The sequence below is a fragment of the Dictyostelium discoideum genome (genome assembly GCF_000004695.1).
Source record: "Dictyostelium discoideum AX4 chromosome 3 chromosome, whole genome shotgun sequence".
NCBI classification, from domain to species: domain Eukaryota; phylum Evosea; class Eumycetozoa; order Dictyosteliales; family Dictyosteliaceae; genus Dictyostelium; species Dictyostelium discoideum.
The window spans coordinates 1,377,009-1,394,139 of NC_007089.4; the positions used below are offsets into that span (position 1 = coordinate 1,377,009).

A 17,131-nucleotide genomic window follows, 5' to 3' on the forward strand; every position below is an offset into this window, starting at 1 on the left:
GTGAAGGTTTCTTTTCAAAACAATTATCAATTTTAAGTGTTACTCCAGTTGTTCATAATAATAATAATCCAAATAATACTGTAACATCAGCTCAATCTTCACCATCATTAAGTAGTGTATCAACACCAATTCCAACTCCATTAAATACTAGTAGTAATAATATTGGTGGTGGTGGTAGTGGTACTACTACAAGTGTATCAGTTGGATCATCACCAACAATTAGAGGTATGCCATCATCACCAAATAGTAGATCAACAAGTTTTATTCAACGTAAACCATCGGTTGGTGCAAATATGATGCCAAAATTAAATTCTTCCTTGAATAGATCAACTGATTTCCTTGGTAAAGAAAGAGAGAATCATCAATCAACTTCACCATCTTCTTCATCATTATCAATATCATCATCATCACAAAATAATAATAGTAATCATCATCATCATCATCCAAAATCAATTGATGAAACACCAGAGGTATTATCACCATTTGATATTTTACAATCAAAAGTTAATGCAGAGAATTGTTTATCTTCATCACAACAAGATTTAATTGTTAATCATAATAATCTAACAACAGCTAGTCAGATTTTACAAGAAATTAAACCAACTAAAGAATTAACTAAACAAGAAACTGAAGATTATATTGATATTCTTTTGAATGAATTACAACCAAATAATACAGATTTCCCAACATTTGCTTCCGTTATTGATCAAAAGGTTTATTTGGATTTGTTATATCGTGCAATCATTGAGGATGCAATTCCAGAGGAACTAATTGAAGAATGTAATAAATCAACTACAACTGCTGCTACTGCTGCTGCTGTCGTTGATTTTGTTACACCACAATTAACATCGTTATCATCGTCCTCTTCTTCTTCATCAACAACACCACCACAACCACAACTACCACCACCACCACCACAACAACAACAATTAGATTTATCATTACCATTGCCACCAGTTAATATTATTAATATGCCAATGGACGATGATGAACTAATTAGTGTACCAACTGATGAGAGTGAATTACCAGTTGTATCGACTATTGTACCATCATTAGTTAAAGAATCATCAAGAGAATCATTATTAGTTACAACTATTGATAACTCAACATTATCAACCACTCCACCATTATCATCAACTACACCACCATCACCATCACCAAAATTACCAACTCTTGAAGAAACTATTGAAAGTGTTGTAACTGCTAAACCATCTTCAACCACCACTACTGCCACTCAAACTAATAAAGTTTCTGGTGGTTCTGCTAAAGAAATTTGGACTAAAATTGATCAAAATACTGCAACCACACCATCAACTCCATCTAAAAATTTACCAAAAAGATTACCATCTCAATCAAATCTTATTAATAATAATAATAATAATAATGTTATAAATGTACCACCACCAACTCAATCAATTTTAAAACCAGTAGTAGGAGGAGGAAGTGGTTCAACACCATCATCACCACAAATGAAACCAATGGCTAAACCAATTGCTAAAATTCCAGCAGTTTCCACAACAACCAATACCACCCCAACTTCCACACCAGGTTCACCAAGTAAACCAATTATGAAACCAGTCATTAAAAAAGTACCTGCAATCTCATTAAAACAAGATCAACCACCAATTGTATCACCACCACAACCACAACCACAACCACCAATTGTACAACAAAAACAACAACAACAACAACAACAACAACAACAACAACAACCACAACAACATTTTAAATCAGAAATTGATAAAGCATTAGCAGATATTGATTCATGGGGAGTTATACCAACAGCACCACAAGCAGAAATTAAAAAACCAATAATACCACAAGAATTATTATCAAATATTCAAAAAGTTGAAAGTCCAACTGAAATGGTTGAAAATGCAACCTCAAAATTGGATGAAATGATTATGGAATATCATAATACTTCACCAACTTCTTCACCAACTAATACAAGAAAGAGTATTACACCTGTTCAACAACAACAACCAATTCAACAACCAATTCAACAACCAATTCAACAACCAATTCAACAACCAATTCAACAACCAATTCAACAACAACAACAACCACCAATTCAACAAATTGATCAAGTTCAAAGAATGATTAATAATGAAACTAATAGAATTGGATCAATGATGATATTAGGACAAAACATATCATTACCAAATTGGATAGTACCACATGATCAAATTCAAGTTGGTAGTAGATTAGGATTAGGTAGTTTTGGTGATTGTTACACTGGTAATGCATTCTCAATACCAACGATTTTAAAGAAATTAAGAACTCAAAGATTTACTGATCAATTTTTAGGTCAATTTAAAAATGAAGTTATGCAAATCAGAGAATTACAACATGAAAATCTTGTACCAGTTTCAGGTTGTTGTTTAGATAATAATATCTATATCGTTCATCCATATTATGACGCAAGTAATTTACAAACATTATTATTTGAACAATCACATAATAATAATAATAATAATAATAATAATAATAATAATAATAATAATAATAATAATAATAATAATAATAATAATAATCATACAATCATCAGTAATGAATTCATTCATCGTGTTTCATTGGGTATTTCAAAAGCAATGACTTATTTACATTCACATGATGTTGTACATCGTGCATTAAAATTGAATAATATTCTAATTGATCGTGTTAGTGGTAATGTGTTGGTACGTGATTATGGTTTCAATTTCGTAAAGGATGGTATTTTCCGTACTGGTCAACAAAGTTCACCTTATTTAGCACCAGAGTTATTCAATAGTAATTGTAACCAATATGACACAAATTCTGATCAATTTGGATTCGCAATGATTTTATTACAATTATTCACACGTTCACCATTGTTCCAAGATATTCATGTATCTCGTATAACTGATACAATCTTAAATGGTGTTCGTCCAGAGATACCCGATAATGTTCCATCAGTATTTAGTCGTTTAATTAAAGCATGTTGGAGTGCTGATTCATCAGCTAGACCATCATTCTTAACAATTTCAAAGATTTTATCACAACCATTTCAACGTATTTTCGCATTATCACCATCAACTACAATTACAAAACCAATTGTTTCAACTGGTAATACTACAATTGATAGCAGTAGCAGTAGCAGTGGTAGTGGTAGTAGTAGTGTAGTTGGTTCAGTTAATAGTACAACTATACCACCAGTAAATAATAGTAATACTGGTAGTACTGGTAGTACAAGTGCAACAGTTAAACATCAATTTAGTGAAACTGGTGAATTAAATAGAAAGATGATTTTAGTATTAGAACGTATTGTTTCAATGTTATCAACAGCAGCAGCATCAGCATCAACATCAACAATATCAACTGATTCAATAGATTCAATTAAACGTGCACTTAAAGCATTAGAGAATTTAAGTTCACCAGAGAATCATTCATCAATGGTTGGTATTGGATTAATGAGATCATTATGTTTTATTGGTACTATTCATTTAGCAGAAATTGATGAACAATTATTACGTGTAATTTATTCTCTATCAACTAATGAACAACTATCAAATGAATTCATATTAGCAGGTGGTTTCACACCATTATCACAATGGGTATCATCTTCATCATCATCATCAACAAGTGCAAACATTTCATTATTAGCAATTAAATTATTAACAGTATTAGCTGATGAACAACATTTACATCATGTAAGATTAACTGGTATTTTATCAAGTTTAACTCAACAATTTGTAAATTATACAAGTAATAATCAAAATGGTGGTGGTGGTAGTGGTGGAGGTGTAATTAATGAAACTATTATTTTACAATCAGTTGGTGCAATGTCACGTATTCTATTGAATCAAGATAATCAAAATCAATTCATTGAAGAGGGTGGTGTATCATCATTATTGAAAATGTTATTAAATTCTGGTAATAGTTTATCAATGAGAGCATTGTTAGCATTGTGTTGTTTAATCTCAAATCAAAATTGTAAATCACAATTACACAATGCTGGTATCATACCAAAGCTTATGGAATTATTAAGTTCACCTCAAAAACTTTTAAGATTACATTCATTAAAAGTAATTGAAACAATGTCAAAAGATATTGAATTTAGAAAATTATTAATTCAAGATAATTGTTTATCATTATTAGTTAATTTATTATTAAATTCTTATAATGGTACTAATACTGGTATTGGTAACAATACTACTGGTAATAATAATGACAGTCAAGAATCAATTTGTTCAATTTTATCATGTATCGGTTCATTATTAAAGAATCAAATTGCATTAGAATCATTTTATCAAAGTAATGGTGTTGATGTTTTAATTAAACTTATTGGTTATAATCAACAAATTGAAATTTTAGAATCATTATTCCCAGTGTATTGTTTATTAATTAATCATGAACAATCACGTTTGAAATTAGTACCAACTATTAATCAATTGGTTGAGATCTTGTCAAATTCAACACTAAAAGAATCAATTATAATTTCAATTTTGAAATGTTTAACATTATTCTCGAGTCATAGCTCTTGTATTGAATTCATTGAGCAGAGTATGTCAGTTTCAATAGTTTCAACACTACTCATTCGTAATGAGAATAATTATGAAATTAAAATCCATTCACTCAGATTCGTAAGTTCCCTCGCAAAGGTTAATAACAAATTGGCTGTCAATATCCATATGATGGGTATCCTGCAAACACTAGTCAACAATCTTTATGACAAGAATTCCATGATCAAGGATGAGGCAATATCAACCATCTCTTGGTTAGTAAGCTCTCAAGAATGTAGATCCATTTTCTTACAAAAGAATGTTTTACCAATGTTATTCGATTTCCTTTCAACTAGAAATGTTGATATCATGGAGAGATTGATTTGGGCAATCTCTTTCTTTGCTCTAGATGATTCTGCTCAGTCCTTAATGAGAGACAATCAACAATGTATTCAATTCATCGTCAATTGTTTAGATAGACATGAAGAGGTTTTCAAAACACTATCAATTAAAACCATTTTAATCTTATCTCAAAAACAAATTAATCATCAAGCTTTAAAAAGAGTTGGTGTAGATTTCCAATTGCAAGTTTTATCTTCTTCTTCAAACAGATCAATTCAATTAGCTTCTAAAAAGATTTTATCTTTATTAAGTTAAAAAATTAAATTTATAAAAACATTAATAATAATAATAATAATAATAATAGTAAATATAAAAAAAAAATAAAAAAAAATAAAAAAAAAAATAAAAAAAAAGTAATAATAATTTAAAAAAAAATAAAAATTAATCAATTCTAAAAATAGTTTTTTTTTTTTTTGATCTAAACAACACAAATATTTTTATAGATTTTTTTTAGTCTGAAATAAAAAATAAACATTTCTTTTTTTTTTTTTTTCGGAATTTGGTTATTAAAAAAAAAAATAATAAAAAAAAAATATTAAAAAAAATAAAAAAAGAATAAAAAAAAAAAAAACAAAAAACAATTACAATACAATGTTGTTATATTTATTTGGAAATAAAAAAAAATAAAAAAAAATAATATTATATTCCCTCCAAAAAAAAATCACTATTATTTTCGAGTGTGTGTGTGTTGTTTTTTTTTTTTTTTTTTTTTTTTTTTTTTTTTTTTTTTTTTTTGTTATACAAATTCACATGTATAATTAGATAATTTTATTCAAAAAAGGGTGGGTATTTCAATATTATATGTAAATAAATTAATATTTTCATATTTGTATTTTTTTTTTAATGTGGTATTTTAAATTTATTTATTTTTATTTATTTATTATTTATTTTAATTAGTTTTTTTTTTATTTAATTATTATTTTTTTTTTTTTACTTTTTAATTAATTTCAATTTAAATAATTTTTTTTTTTTTTTTTTTTTTTTTTTTTTTGTGATTTTATTATCGTACCTTTTTAATAATATCAAATAAATAATAATAATAAAATAAAGATATAAAAAAAAATATATAATAATAATAATAAATTAATCATTATTAATTTTTTTTTAAAATAAAAATGGAAACAAAAAATTTTATTTTAGAATTAGAATATTGTGAAAAAAAAAATAGTGGATCTTCATTATTCGATTATCAACTTTCATATAATAGTATTTTTCCAAAGGAATTAACAAATGTATTGACTCCAAATGAATTTTATAAAGTTGTTGATGGAATAAATTCAAAGAGACAAGTATTACCACACCTCTATGTAGCTCTATTATTGCAATCTATTTCACTCTACATTGCATTACAATTAATGGTTTTATCAGATTTCGTAAATAGAGAATCTGGTATAATTTTCTTTATCTTTGTTTTATTACATTTATTTAATGCAATCACTTTATTTTTGAAAAGTTTTTATGTAAGTATTTTTATTTATTTATTTAAACAAACGCAATTATAATAATAATAAATAAATAAAAAAAAAAAAAAAAGAATTTTACTAATATTAAAAAAAAAAAAGTATTCTCATAAACAAAAGAAATTTTTAAAAAATATAAACAATCAATTCTTATTTAGAGATGTTATATTTTCAACAAAATTAATTGGTGAAAAAGGAAGTGTTCTAAGTGTTGGTTTTTTGGGAAGAATTATTTTCTTAATTTTACCATTCTTTATACAATTGAATGTAATCTACGATAAAAATCCATCTATAAATACCTTTATTGTTGGTTATTTAATCATTGCAATCTTTATTTTAGTTTGGTTTAGTATTTTAAAAACTTTAGTTGTAAGTAATTTTTAAAAAAATAAAATAAAATAAAATATAATAAAATATAATAAAATATAATAAAATAAAAATATATTAATCTAACTCTTTTTTTTTTTTTAAAAAAAAAAAAATAATAATAATAATTAGATGTTTTCAAAGTATAAATATTTAGTAATTGAACCAAATCAAACAATAGATTGTAATAAATTATTTTTATTGGAATCACTCGTTATCTCTTATAACTCACCAATTAATGAAAATTCATTATTTGAACACACTCAAATCACACCAGGAAATATCTTACCATTTTATCAAGTACCTTTATTACCAAAAGTTTAAACATTAAAAGAGAAAGAAAAAAAAAAAAAAAAAAAAAAAAAAAAAAAAAAAAACCAATTGGAAATTTTAAAATTAAAAGAAATGTGAATAAAAATAAAAAGATTAGATATTTTTTTTAATTTTTTTTTTTTTTTATTTTTTTATTTTTTTTTATTTTGATTTTTTTTTTTTTATTTTGATTTTTTTTTTTTTTTATTCAGTGTAAAATAAAATAATAAAAAAAAAAAATGATTGATCATTCATCAACCAATAATACAACCAACAAAAATAATAATAATAATAATAATAATAATAATAATAATAATAATAATAATAATAATAATAATAATATTAGAATACATAATGAATTAAAAGATGGTAAATTATTAAATGAAAAAGGTGAATTAAATGAATGTGGAATTTCAACTAAAGTTATTAAAGAATATGATAGAAATTCAATTAAAGTTAAAAATTATAGAATTAAAGAATGGGATTATTATTTTATTACAAATTCTAGGATTGGTATTGCATTAACATTTGGTGATATTGGATATATTGGGAGTGCAGGTGTAACATTATTCAATTTTGATGAGCCATCTTACAAGACCCAATCAGATTTAACCCTATGTCCATTTGGTAAATTTAATTTCCCAAATTATCCACATACAATCCAAAAATTAGAATATAATTCTTCAAAAATTAAATTATCATTTGAAAATATTAATAATAATGAAAATGAAAATGAAAATGAAAATGAAAATGAAAATGAAAATGAAAATGAAAATGGAATTATAAAACATTTAAAATGTAATTCAAAAAATTTTGATGGTAAAGGTAATGAATTAATTATTGATATAAAATTAACAAATTTACCAAAACATTCAATGGTAATTGCAACACCCTTTGATAATTATCCAAATTCATTCTATTATAATTGTAAAACTAATAATATGGTAGCTCAAGGTACAATTAAATTAAATGATAAAACTCATTTATTTAATCCTGAAAATTCTTTAGCTGTATTAAGTTTGTAATTTATATTTATTTTTATTTTTATTTTATATTATATTATTTCATTATTAATTATTATTTATCTAAACAAAAATAATTAAAATAATAAAAATAAAAAAAAAGATTGGGGTAGAGGAGTTTGGCCAATGCTTGAATTAATAACATGGTATTGGGGTAGTTTATCTTGTAGATTAGATGATAATGATAATAATAATGATAATTATTTTAATAATAAAACATTTGGATTTAATATTGGATATGGATTTGGTAATACATCAGCAGCAACTGAAAATATGATATTTTTAGATGGAATAGCTCATAAATTTGATGAAATTAAATTTGAAATACCAAAAAAGTTAGAAACCGATCAAGAAGATTATATGAGTGATTGGAAATTTACATCGAATGATAAAAGATTAGAAATGACTTTTAAACCAATTATAAATCGTTATGAAAATACAAATCTACTCTTAATTAAGACTACTACCAATCAAGTATTTGGTAATTTCAGTGGAACTGCAATCTTAGATGATGGTACTTTAATTAATTTTAAAAATAAATTAGGTTTTGCTGAAAAAGTTTGTAATAAATGGTAAAAAATAATAATAATAATAAAATAAAAAACAAAATAAAAAATATATATATTTATTATACATATAAAAAGATTATTTATTATTAAACTTATTAAATAAGGTTTGTTGAATTTGTTTAATATTTGGTTGAATATTTGTTGTTGTAGTAGTTGTAGTAGTTGTTGAATTATAATTTTTAAATTTATTATTATCGTCATCATCATCATCATCATCAATATTAATTATAATTTTATTATTTAAAGATGGTTTTGGTAAATTGTTTAATAATTTTGGTGAAGTGTAAATATCAGTGATTAAGGAATAAAGTAAATTTGTATCTTTTTGATAAGTTGATCTTAGGTATTTTAAATGTTCAATGCAAGATTGCTCTTTCAGGGTATTAAAGAATGCAGTGTATAAATTATAAACGTGACCTTTGTTGCATCGAATTTGAGGGTTATCAGTTTCAACTGATATAATAATTGAATCTATATCAATCCAATAGATATCTCTTTTCTCTGTACATTCAATTTGATACTCTATGGATTTATTTTTATTTAAATCATAGGTATATTTAAATTCATTACGTCTGAGGAATCTATTAACTGGGCATACAAACATTTCATATTGATTCCTTGGATTTAAAACTTTATTTACTAACCCACTAGTATGTAATTCTTTATTATTTAATATTCTACTTATAATTATAGTTGATTCGATTACACCATCTATTGAACCTCTGATATCTTTATTCATTGAAAAACAACCCAAAGTCTCTTCTGAAAATTCTCTACATGCACATTCTAATGTACTTTCACTCATACCTTCTCTATATCCACCAAAATCACTATACCCTCTTCTTTCATATCCTATTTAAAATATTTTATTTATTTTGTAAATTATAAATTAATATTAACAAAAATATATTTATAAGAAATAAATAAAAAAAAAAAAATTAGAACAAGATAATTAAATTAATTGGTTATGTTTGAAAAAAAAAAATAAAATAAAAAAAAAATAAAAAAAAATGGTATGTTTAAACATATTTACCTATTAAAAGATAAATTTTATCATTAAAAACTGTATATGGAAAAATACCAGCCGCTCCACAATATTTTTTAGTAACTATCATAAATTTTTTTTTTATCTGTTTTTTGTTTATTTTGAGAACAATATATGAAAATATTAAAAAAAAAAAAAAAAAAAAAAAAAAAATTAAAAAATAAAAAAAATAAAAAAAATTAAAATAAAATAGAATTAGATTGTTTCTGTTTTCCAAACAATAAAAGAAATCTAAAAATATATTCCTCCACTTTCACTATTATTTCTTTGTAAATTAATTAATTTATGTTTCATTTATTTTTTTATTTGTTTTGTTTTTTTTTTTAAAAAAAAAAAAAAAAAAAAAAAAAAAAAACAAATATTATATATGTATATTATATAAATAAAAATTGAAATTAAAAATCTCTTTCTCAAGAAATTCATTATTTTTGGAATATTAAAATTATTTAAAAAATATCTGGAATATGTTGGAAATTTGATTTAATTGTTATTTCCATATTTTTTTTTATAAAAAATCCAATTCCATTGCCCTATGTTTTTTTCTTATCTGTCGCAATATTTCCATAACAAAAAAAAAAAAAAAAAAAATGTAAAAATAATAATAAATATTTGTTTTTTTTTTAATGATTTTTAAGAGAAAACTATATATCCTTTAATTTATTTAGTTGGATTCGAGGACGTTTCTTTCAGAGACGTAGATACCATCTAAGAACTTTCTAACATCCTTGTATTTAATGGCAGATCTTAATTGGATAGTAGCACATGATTGAGAGAGGAGTTCTAATGAGTTACCAGTTAAAACAATTTCATCTGTTATTTTTTAAAAATAAGAAATTTTAGTATATATGATTTTAAAAAAACCTTCTTTTTGTGTGGGGAAAATAAAAAATACTAACCCTTAGCTTTTTCGTTACGGTAACAGGTGATACCATCTAATAATTCAATACGACGAACGATCTTTTCACCAAAGAAATTACGGATTTCAACAACACGACCACCATCAGTGACAGCAACGTTGATTGGGAAATGTGCATAGACAAATCTCATCTTGTATTCGTAACCTTTGGTAACACCAGTGATCATATTTTCAATGATAGAGGTGATGGTTTTGATACAGGCAATTTGTTTTCTGTTACCGAACCATAAGTCAACAGTTAATTCTTTTTTACCAACTAAGTTGATATCGACTGAAGCATGATCGAATGATTTTGATAAGGTACCACGTGGACCAGTTACCTTAACTGAACGACCCTTAACATCAACGGTGACTATATATATTGTGTGTGTGTTTGAATGATAATTGATATATATTAATATTAATTCTTTAAAAGTTGATAAAATTTGGGATAGATTCGTTTCAGTAAAAGGAATGATCACTCATCCACTGTTACAATATCATCAATCCTCAATCATCCATCCTCCATCCATTCAATCTATCATAAATTTGACATAATCTATCCTTATATTAACCTAATCTATCCAAATTTAATAAATGAAATGTTATGTACTGACCATTTTCTGGGATTTGGACTTTACGTGAGGAGTTAATTACTTTCATTATGTGTTTGTTGGTGGCTCTATCACTATCAAATGTGAATGAAAAAATTTGAAAAAAAAAAAAAAACGACCCCCAAAAATTTTTTTTTTTTTTTTTTTATTTTTCAATTACGTTTTGAATTCAATTTTTTTTTTTTTTTTTTTTTCGCCCGATTTTTTCTAATTTAACAAAAAGTTTTGTGTGTTTTAAAAAAAATCAAATAAATAGTGATCAATATTATTATATTAAAAAAATAAAATATAATAGATATTTAAATAAAATAAAAAATTTTAATTTAAAAATAAAAAATAAAATTTATATTAAAGTTTTTTAATATTAAATAAAATTTTATTGTGTATTATTATTATTATTATTATTAAAAAAAAAATAAATAAATAAAAAAAAAAAAAAAAAAAAAATAGAAATTAAATCTAAATTTAAAATTAAAAATTCCAAATGGATTATTGTTCATTGTAATAAATCAAACTCATAATATCTATCTCAGGGGTTAATAATAATAAAAAAAAAAAAAAAAAAAAAAAAAGTAAAAACAATAGTAATCTAAATAACCTTTTTTTTTTTTTTAATTCTTATTAATTTTATTTTTTTTATTTTTATTATTATTATAATTAATTTTTCATATTTTTCATCTTTTCTTTATTTGTTCTTCTTTTTTCAAAACCTGAATTATTTTTTTTTTTTTTTTTTTTTTTTTTTTTTAATTTAATTTTTTTCTTTTTTTTTAATTTTTGTTTTTTTAATTTTTTTTTTTTTTTATTTTTATATTTTACCACACCCGAAAACATATAATTTTATTATATTTTTTGTTTTTTTTTTTTCTTCAAATAAATTACATTAACAAAAATAAAATAAAATAAAAAAAAAAAAAAAAAAAAAAAAAATATATATATAAAATAATTAGTATAATGTCAAGTGGTGATAGTAATTTAAAGAGAAGAAGAGGAGGAAATACTGGTCAATCATCAAAATCATATAATACATGGACTGATTATGAAGAAGATTTAGAAGAATCTGGTGAATTTAATCAATGTATGTTTTATTTTAATTATTTTAATTTTTTATTTTTTTTTTCATAAATTATAAAATAAAATAATAAAATAATAAAATAAAATAAAACTATATAAGAAAAAAAATAAATTTTTTTAATAAATTATTAATAAAATTATTATAATAATAATTTTTATTTTTTTATTTTTTTTTTTAGCAATAAAAAAAACAACAAATACATCAAGTGCAACATTAACATCATCAGAAGAAAAAGGATCACTTTTAGATTATTCAAAGAGGTGTATATTAAAACAAGATAATAAATCAAGACCAATTTGGGTTTGTCCAGATGGTCATATATTTTTAGAGACATTTTCAGCAATTTATAAACAAGCATCAGATTTTTTAGTTGCAATTGCAGAACCAGTTTGTAGACCACAAAATATACATGAATATCAATTAACACCTTATTCATTGTATGCAGCGGTCTCTGTTGGATTAGAAACCAATGATATTATTACAGTTTTAGGGAGATTATCAAAATTAGCACTACCAAAAGAGGTTGAACAATTTGTTAGACAATGTACACAAAGTTATGGTAAAGTGAAGTTAGTATTACAAAAGAATAAATATTTTGTGGAATCTGCATACCCAGAGGTATTGGAATTCCTCTTGAAAGATTCATCAATTGCAACAGCAAGAATAAAACCAACATTGGAAGAATCTGTGGTGGATCCAAAAACTGGTTTCATCATTAATAAAGAGGTTGTTACAGGTGCACAGATTTCAGGTGGTTTACAAGCGAATCAATCATTGGATCCAGTTTTAAAGAATGATGCACTCTCTAATCTATTGGAGGAGGAGGAAGAGGATACAGTAAATAATTCAGATCAACATTTTCATTCATTTGAAATTGATCCACAACAAGTGGAAGAAGTGAAAAAACGTTGTATTCAATTGGATTATCCAGTGTTGGAAGAATATGATTTTCGTAATGATACAGTGAATCCAAATTTAAATATAGATTTAAAGCCAACAACAATGATTCGTCCATATCAAGAGAAATCTTTATCGAAAATGTTTGGTAATGGTCGTGCTCGTTCTGGTATTATTGTATTGCCATGTGGTGCTGGTAAATCACTAAGTGGTATTACTGCAGCATGTACAGTGAAAAAGAGTATTCTGGTGTTGTGTACAAGTGCAGTGTCGGTGGAACAATGGAAATATCAATTTAAACTTTGGAGTAATATAGAGGAGAGACAAATTTCAAAATTCACAAGTGACAATAAGGAAAAGATTAGTAATGTTGCAGGTGTTACCATTACCACCTATACAATGGTTGCATTTGGTGGTAGACGTTCAGCAGAATCGTTAAAGATTATGAATGAAATTACCAATAGGGAATGGGGTTTGGTATTATTGGACGAGGTACATGTAGTACCAGCAGCAATGTTTAGAAAGGTTTTAACAGTGACAAAAGCCCATTGTAAATTGGGTTTAACAGCAACATTGTTACGTGAAGATGAAAAGATTCAAGATTTGAATTTCCTTATTGGTCCAAAACTTTATGAGGCAAATTGGTTGGATTTACAAAAAGCAGGTTTCCTTGCAAATGTTTCATGTTCAGAAGTTTGGTGTCCAATGACAGCGGAATTTTATAAAGAATATTTAATCAATGATTCTCAAGGAAAGAAGAAACTTCTATATACAATGAATCCAAATAAATTCCGTGCTTGTGAATATTTAATTAGATTCCATGAACAAAGAGGTGATAAGATCATTGTTTTCTCTGATAATGTTTATGCACTTCAAAAGTATGCCAAAGGATTGGGTAGATATTTCATTTATGGACCAACATCAGGCCATGAAAGAATGAGTATTCTCTCGAAATTTCAACATGATCCAACCGTAAGAACCATTTTCATTTCAAAGGTTGGTGATACCTCTATCGATATTCCAGAGGCAACCGTTATCATTCAAGTTTCATCACATTATGGTTCACGTCGTCAAGAGGCACAACGTTTAGGTCGTATTCTTCGTCCAAAACCAAAATCTGATGGTCTTTACAATGCTTTCTTTTATTCTTTGGTTTCAAAAGATACTCAAGAAATGTATTACAGTACAAAGAGACAACAGTTTTTAATTGATCAAGGTTATAGTTTTAAGGTCATTTCAGAGTTACCTGGTATTGATCAAGAAGTAAACTTAAAATATTCTTCAAAACAAGATCAACTCGATCTATTGGCTCAAGTATTGGGTGAAGGTGAAGATAGTGGTAAAAATGAAATTTTAGAAGAAGATTTCGATGATATTACTCGTGGTGCAAAGAAATCAAAATCTTCTGCTCCAACAGTTTCAAGAACTACTGGTGGTTCAACTAGAGCATTATCTGGTGGTAATGATATGAACTATATGGAATATCAAGCTCCTGCAATTTATAAAAGTATTCCAACTCAACATGCATTATTTAAACAACGTGCTAAAAATAAACAATAAAAAATAAATCAAAAAAATAAATCAAAAAAATAAATCAAAAAAAAAAAAAAAAAAAAAAAAAAAAAAAAAAAGAAAAAGAAAAACTAAAAAAAAAAAGAAAAAAAAACTAAAAAAAAAAAAAAGAAAAAAGGAAATTTCCAAAAAAAAAAATCAATTATTTATTTGTATCTTATTTTTCAATCAATATTTTTTTTTTTTTTTTTTAATAATAAATAAATAATTATTATTTTTTTTTTATTATTTTTTTTTTAAATTAATATTTGTTTTCTTTTTTTCAATTTTTTTCATTTATTTTTGTTAAAAAAAAAAAAATTAGTAATAAAAAATAATTTCTAAGAATTATTTAAAAAAAAAAAAACATCAATTTTTTTTTAAACTTTTTTTTTTTTTTTATTAAAAAACACTCGTTTTTGATTTTTTTTTTTTTTTTTTTTTTACCTCCCACCAGAAAATGGATAACTCCAAATTATTTTTTAAAGTTTGGAAAAATGTTGTAATAAAACAAAGAATATTTTATCATACAAGATTATATAATCTACATAGACTTGAAATATTTATTGATAATATTTCTGAACAAGTTCGACCAATAAAATCTTATCCATTCAAACAATACATCCAATCAGTTAGTTTAATGATAGTTAATGATAAATCTCTAGTATTATCAATTATCAATGATTTATTAATTTCAACTGATGGTAATTGTAAATTCTCAATATTTTTAGATAATGATGAAAGTGATGATGAAAAGAGTGATGACGAAAATGAAAATGAAAATGAAAATGAAAATGAAAATGAAAATGAAAATGAAAATGAAAATGAAAATGAAAATGAAAATGAAAATGAAAATGAAAATGAAAATAAAATATCAAATAATATTATAAAAGTTCCAAGTAATTTTAAAAATTTTGTTTCAACTTTTTTAAGTGAAAAAGATTTTCAAGTAGAAATTGATAAAACATTACCTTTGATTAAAATTAATAAATTGGATATTCCAGATTCTATTCAAATTAAACCGATTAAAACAAATCTTTTCCCAAATGATATAAATTCAATTTCAATGAGTTTTAATTATGAAAAAGAATTAAAAAATTTACCAAAACAATTAAAACAGTTATTCCTTTTCAATAGTTTTTCATTGAATAATGAATCTTTACCAGATGGGTTAGAAAAAATTGAATTTTATGGTGAACAAAAGTTTGAATTTAAAAATGGAATTCTACCACAATCAGTTAAACATATTGGCTTTTTTAATGGATTGAAACAATTAATATCAAGTGATTGGTTACCACAAAATCTAGAATCAATCACATTCACAAAACCTTGTAAGTTAAATGAAAATAGTTTATTACCATTAAAAAATTTAAAATCAATTATATTTGGCCCATCATTTTCAGTCAATGAAGTTTTCGATTTTGAGAATAGAAAAAGCCTAATTCCAAACTCTGTTACAAATTTATCTATAAAATGTCCATTTGATAATTTATTTCCAAATGTTTTTCCAACTGAATTATTAGTTTTAAAAACATATCCCAAAGGAGGACCCAGAGCTACTGCCACTGCTAATAATGGTGACAACAACAATAATAATAATAATAATAATAAAAAAGAAATATTAACAATTGAAAGTGATGTATTACCTAAAAAATTAATATCATTTACAATGGGACCAAATCAATATTTTAAATCCACAAATTCAATTCCACCAAGTTTAATTAAAATACATGGTATTAATTCTTTGGAACAATTAAATTTATTACCAAATAGTGTGGTTAATATTTCTTTATCCCGTCAAATACAAAATTTTAAAGCTGGTGATATTCCATCACATATTCAAAAATTAAAAATTTTAACAAAAAATGATGGTATATTACAAAAAGGTATATTAAATGATTGTTTATCATTAAAATCTTTAAACCTCATTCCAAATATAAAATATATTGAGATTGGAGCATTGCCACCAAAAATAGAGCAATTGGAAATCGGATTTTCTAATGACAAGCAATCACTTTCTTCACAACATTCATTACCAGATTCATTGAAAATATTAATTTTAAGAGATGGATCATTTCCAAATAATTTATTTGAAACACCATTTAAAAATTTGGTAGCTTTAAAAATACATTCACTTTTAACTAAACCATTTCAATTTACTTGCCTTCCTCAATCATTAATGGTTTTAGATATTTCTACTCACAATCCAATTAAATGTAGTGAGCTTCCAATATCAATCAAATATTTAGTGGCTAGAGGAAATGGAGCACTTTTATTACCACTCCCACCATCTTTAAAATTAATTTTTGTTAATAGTTCTTTTCTTTATTTAAATAATCAACCAAAAATAGTTGAAACTATATTAAAAACTTTAAATTTTGCTCAAATGACAAAAATATTTGAAAAATTAATAAAATCTCTTTAAAATTATGTTAAAAAAATTTGTTTTTTTTTTTTTTATTG

General features: G+C 24.1%; 7 protein-coding genes across 7 annotated transcripts in view; 5 read left to right on the forward strand and 2 right to left on the reverse strand.

Annotated features, from left to right (window-relative positions):
* Nucleotides 1-5,117, forward strand: part of DDB_G0278909 (leucine-rich repeat-containing protein) — a gene marked incomplete at both ends in the record, with an annotated part of 5,959 nt that extends 842 nt beyond the window's left edge. The window contains one exon of the mRNA XM_642722.1: nucleotides 1-5,117. This exon is cut by the window's left edge and continues 503 nt beyond it. Within this exon, the coding sequence (XP_647814.1) occupies nucleotides 1-5,117 (5,117 nt within the window).
* Nucleotides 5,118-5,977: 860 nt separating this feature from the next.
* Nucleotides 5,978-7,012, forward strand: DDB_G0278911 (hypothetical protein; the record flags this gene model as incomplete). The annotated part of the gene is made up of 3 exons (XM_642723.1): nucleotides 5,978-6,322; nucleotides 6,425-6,691; nucleotides 6,821-7,012. The coding sequence occupies 3 exons, from the start codon at nucleotides 5,978-5,980 to the stop codon at nucleotides 7,010-7,012; spliced, it is 804 nt and encodes a 267-aa protein (XP_647815.1).
* A 227-nt stretch (nucleotides 7,013-7,239) lies between these two features.
* DDB_G0278913 (hypothetical protein) lies at nucleotides 7,240-8,598 on the forward strand (the record flags this gene model as incomplete). Its single annotated transcript, XM_642724.1, has 2 exons — nucleotides 7,240-8,017; nucleotides 8,126-8,598. The coding sequence occupies 2 exons, from the start codon at nucleotides 7,240-7,242 to the stop codon at nucleotides 8,596-8,598; spliced, it is 1,251 nt and encodes a 416-aa protein (XP_647816.1).
* A 69-nt stretch (nucleotides 8,599-8,667) lies between these two features.
* On the reverse strand, nucleotides 8,668-9,706 carry DDB_G0278957 (hypothetical protein; the record flags this gene model as incomplete). Its single annotated transcript, XM_642725.1, has 2 exons — nucleotides 8,668-9,443; nucleotides 9,625-9,706. 2 exons carry the CDS (start codon nucleotides 9,704-9,706, stop codon nucleotides 8,668-8,670), a joined length of 858 nt encoding a protein of 285 aa, XP_647817.1.
* Nucleotides 9,707-10,297: 591 nt separating this feature from the next.
* Nucleotides 10,298-11,194, reverse strand: rpl9 (60S ribosomal protein L9; the record flags this gene model as incomplete). Its single annotated transcript, XM_642726.2, has 3 exons — nucleotides 10,298-10,446; nucleotides 10,533-10,904; nucleotides 11,149-11,194. 3 exons carry the CDS (start codon nucleotides 11,192-11,194, stop codon nucleotides 10,298-10,300), a joined length of 567 nt encoding a protein of 188 aa, XP_647818.2.
* Nucleotides 11,195-12,099: 905 nt separating this feature from the next.
* repB (transcription factor IIH subunit) lies at nucleotides 12,100-14,677 on the forward strand (the record flags this gene model as incomplete). Its single annotated transcript, XM_642727.1, has 2 exons — nucleotides 12,100-12,223; nucleotides 12,399-14,677. 2 exons carry the CDS (start codon nucleotides 12,100-12,102, stop codon nucleotides 14,675-14,677), a joined length of 2,403 nt encoding a protein of 800 aa, XP_647819.1.
* Nucleotides 14,678-15,128: 451 nt separating this feature from the next.
* Nucleotides 15,129-17,093, forward strand: DDB_G0278915 (hypothetical protein; the record flags this gene model as incomplete). The annotated part of the gene is made up of 1 exon (XM_642728.1): nucleotides 15,129-17,093. One exon carries the CDS (start codon nucleotides 15,129-15,131, stop codon nucleotides 17,091-17,093), a length of 1,965 nt encoding a protein of 654 aa, XP_647820.1.
* Between the last annotated feature and the right edge of the window lie 38 nt (nucleotides 17,094-17,131).